General features: G+C 43.1%; 1 protein-coding gene across 1 annotated transcript in view; it reads left to right on the top strand.

The window, feature by feature from the left end:
• The window catches only part of LOC111154306 (serine protease 48-like), a 12,933-nt gene extending 9,671 nt beyond the window's left edge, over positions 1-3,262 (top strand). Inside the window, exon 6 of the mRNA XM_022513820.1 lies at positions 2,987-3,262. Coding sequence (XP_022369528.1) covers positions 2,987-3,262 — 276 coding nt within the window. The remainder of the gene's footprint in view (positions 1-2,986) is intronic.
• Positions 3,263-3,631: the final 369 nt, after the last annotated feature.

Genomic DNA, 3,631 nt, shown 5'->3' with positions numbered 1-3,631 from the left:
GGGGAGGGGCCTGTTGTAGTGATTCTCAAGTGTCTTTGCCCCGGGCGGAGTTGCACCGCCCTTACCAGGGGCCGGGCTGAGTAATCCGCTCGGGTTTGCTTTCGGGAGCTTTTGTTCCCTGAGCGCTTTCCGTAGAGTTCCGGAGGGTGGGAATGAAGATGGCGGCCTCCCAGTCTCCGGCCCGGAGGAGCCGAGAGCCCGGGGCCCCACTCCTCAGTGCGCCCTCAGAGAACAGCGCCGATTTACTCCCGTCACCCTGCCTCCGGCCGCGCTCCGAGCTGACCGAGCCTGCGACCGGTTCAAGGTAACCCCGAGCTTAGAGCTTACTCCTCGGCTCTGTCTCTGTAGCCGGCTTCCCTGTTCTAATACTTGTAAGCTCTGCGACACTCAGACACCCCTGATCCTTCTGTGACCCTGCGGGACCTGAGGCCACACTGACCCTGCGTGGGCTTCACCCCGGTTAAGCCTCTGGAGCGATGTCCCTCAGCGGAACAGACTTTTAAAAGTCCCGATTTTGTGCTCCGTTGCTCCGCCGCTTGCCGGGAGCCGGCCCGTCCCCCCGCGGTCTATCTTCCCGTCGCTTTGGATTCACTTCTCCGCCAGTCCTACCTTTCAGAAAGTGGTTGATTTTTTGTTTCTAGAGTTGCTGTTCTTCTTCTCTTCGATCTCCCGTTGGATTTGTAGGTGTTTGCAATCTTTAGATAAGCTATCTAGCTGATCTCCCGCTACCTGAAGTAGTCTCAGCCTGCTACTTCTCCGCCATCTTGACTCCTCCTCCCAGACTTGTTTATTTTTATAAATATATTAAGAAGTTGACACAGAACTGCCAACTTTATTTTTAAGTAAGAACATTGCACTCTACACTCAAAAGATGTCATTCCACTGTCTCCTGATCATAACTGTCCAATGAAGAATTGTCTTCCTCCACTGAGTGTGATGTGTTGTTTTGCTCTGATTGTTTTCAATATAATTACCTTCACATTTGATTGTCAGAAGTTTGAATGTGATAGGGCACCTGGGTGGCTCAGTTAAGTTAAGCATCCGAGGGACGCCTGAGTGGCTCAGTGGGTTGAGCCTCTGCCTTCGGCTCAGGTCGTGATCTCAGGGTCCTGGGATCGAGTCCCGTGTCGGGCTCTCTGCTCAGCGGGGAGCCTGCTTCCCCTTCTCTCTCTGCCTGCCTCTCTGCCTACTTGTGATCTCCCTCTCTCTGTCAAATAAATTAAAACAAAACAAAAAAAAAAGTTAAGCATCCGACTCTTGGTTTCGGCTCAGGTCAGGGGAAGTCAGCTTGGGATTTTCTCTCTCTCTCTCTCTCCTTCTGCCCCTCCCTTGCACATGTACATGCTCTCTCTCTCTAAAATAAATCTTAAAAAAAAAAAAAGTTTGAATATGATGTGCTAGGAGTGATTTTCTTTGTATCTATCCTATTTAGGATTCATTGTCATTTCTCTCACTTCGTCTAGTTGAAACAGAAAATGTAGGTTACATCTTTTGATATTTTCACACTGTCTGATACTGTTGTTTTGTTTTGTTTTACCTTTCTCTGCTCTTCAAATTGGATACTTATAAATTAATCTATATTCAAGATCATTGCCTCTCTCCTGTCATCTACGTTTTAGTGTTAGGGTCATCTAGTGAAAGTTTTCTTCACATATTTTCACATATGTTATTTTTTAGTCCTAGAATGACCACTTGGTAGTTTTATTTCCTTTTCCTCCCTCCCTCTCTCTTTCTTTCTCTCTCTCCCCTTTCCTCCCTCTCTCCCTCTTCTTCTTCTTCTTCTCTCTCTCACACACACACACATACACACACTTACACACATACTTTTCTCTAATTCTGCCAAGATGTCCTATCTGTATATTCGTTATTTGCAATAAAACAATAATGGAACACGGTTTCATACCCATTAAGATGGCTATTATCAAAGCAGACAAGGATGTGGATAAATTGGAAACACCATACTCCTACTGGGAATGTAAAATGGTACAGCTGCTTTGGAATTACTATTCTTCAAAAGGTTATATACAGAGTTACCATATTACCAAGGAATTCCACTTTAGGTATACACCCAAGAGAAATAAAAACATGTCCACAGAAAAAAATTACACATGAATAGTCATAGCAGCATTATTCATAATAGTCAAAAAGTGAAAATAATCCAAATGCCCACCAACTGATAACTAGACAAACAAAATATGGTCTATCCAAATAATGGAATATACTCAGCCATAAAAAGGAATGGAGCATTGATAGATGCTACAAGGATGAACCTTGAAAAAAGTATTCTAAGTGAAATAAGTCAAACACAAAAGATCATATATCCTATGGTTCATATGTCCAGAATATGCAAATCCATAGAGGTAGAAAGCAGATTACCAGCTGGCCTACGGCTGAGAGGAAAGGATGGCGACTATTAATGTGTATGGGGTTTCTTGTAAGGGTGATGGAAATGTGGTGATGGTTGAACAACATTGTGAATATACTAAAAACCACTGAACCGTATACTTTAAATGGGTGAATTGTGTAGTATATGAATTATATCTCAATAAGGTGTTAGGAAAAGAGACAGCAAGATTGAGAGAGAGAAACCATCGACTACTATCACTATTATTCTATATATGAAAAGATTATTTTAACATTAAAAAAGGCAGTAAGAACCTAAGAATAGAAAAATAAGGACTGTTCATAAAATTGAAATAAATTTATCTTTAGGGAAAATATTCATCACATTAATTTCTCTTCTTTATCACAGATGAGTATTTTGAAACTACTGATATATTTAGCTAAGGTCTCTGCCAATTTCAAATTCTACGATTCTAGAATTCCCATGATCTTCCCCTAATGCAGTAAGAAGCCTAGCTCCCTCTCTAGGGTTCTCCTGCACCATGGGTTCCATTGCCCCATTTAAGGAACTCTCCACCTCTTGTGGCCACTTTCCTCTTCAAGGTCCCTTCTCACTACCCTCATGACCCTTATCTTTCCACAGGGTGATTCTGGAGGACCTCTGTCATGTCATATTAACGGTGTATGGACCCAAATAGGACTGGTAAGCTGGGGATTAGGCTGTGCTAAATCTCTCCCTGGAGTCTACACCAGTATTATCTACTATCAAAAATGGATTGAGACCACTATCTCAAGAGCAGAGGTCTTAGATGCCAATATTTTGGACTTCTCTGACTTCCTGAACCTTACTGTACTGCTCTCTCTGGCTCTCCTGGGACCCTTCTATGCCTTTGGGGCTAACATTTTACCAGGAGAGTAGACAGTATAGCTAAAGCCACTGGCCAAGTATAGGGTTGGGGTTGGAACACCTAGAGATTAAGCCCCAGGAGCAGAGAACTCACAGGAGAGTCACTGGGAACCCGGGATCACTTCATTAAAAGAATTAGAAATTACTTTTGTTTCAAGGTTCTTTATTCTGAAAGTATGTTTTAGTGGTTGGAATGTGAATAGCTGAGAAATGAGACTGCCGGTTTTGTGCATGGCATTCTTTGTCCCTGACTATAAATCTTACAAGGCAAGAAAGGTGCTGTCTACAAATAAGTAATTATGGACACAGATAAAATGGCTACTGGAGAAGCAGGCAAGAAAGGAAGTATCTGTGAAGGCAAAAGGGGTTAGTCCTCAAGGA

This window comes from Enhydra lutris, unplaced genomic scaffold (genome assembly GCF_002288905.1).
Source record: "Enhydra lutris kenyoni isolate GAN:26980312 unplaced genomic scaffold, ASM228890v2 scaffoldscaffold3, whole genome shotgun sequence".
NCBI classification, from domain to species: Eukaryota; Metazoa; Chordata; class Mammalia; order Carnivora; family Mustelidae; genus Enhydra; species Enhydra lutris.
This window is presented reverse-complemented; position numbering and strand designations above follow the sequence as displayed.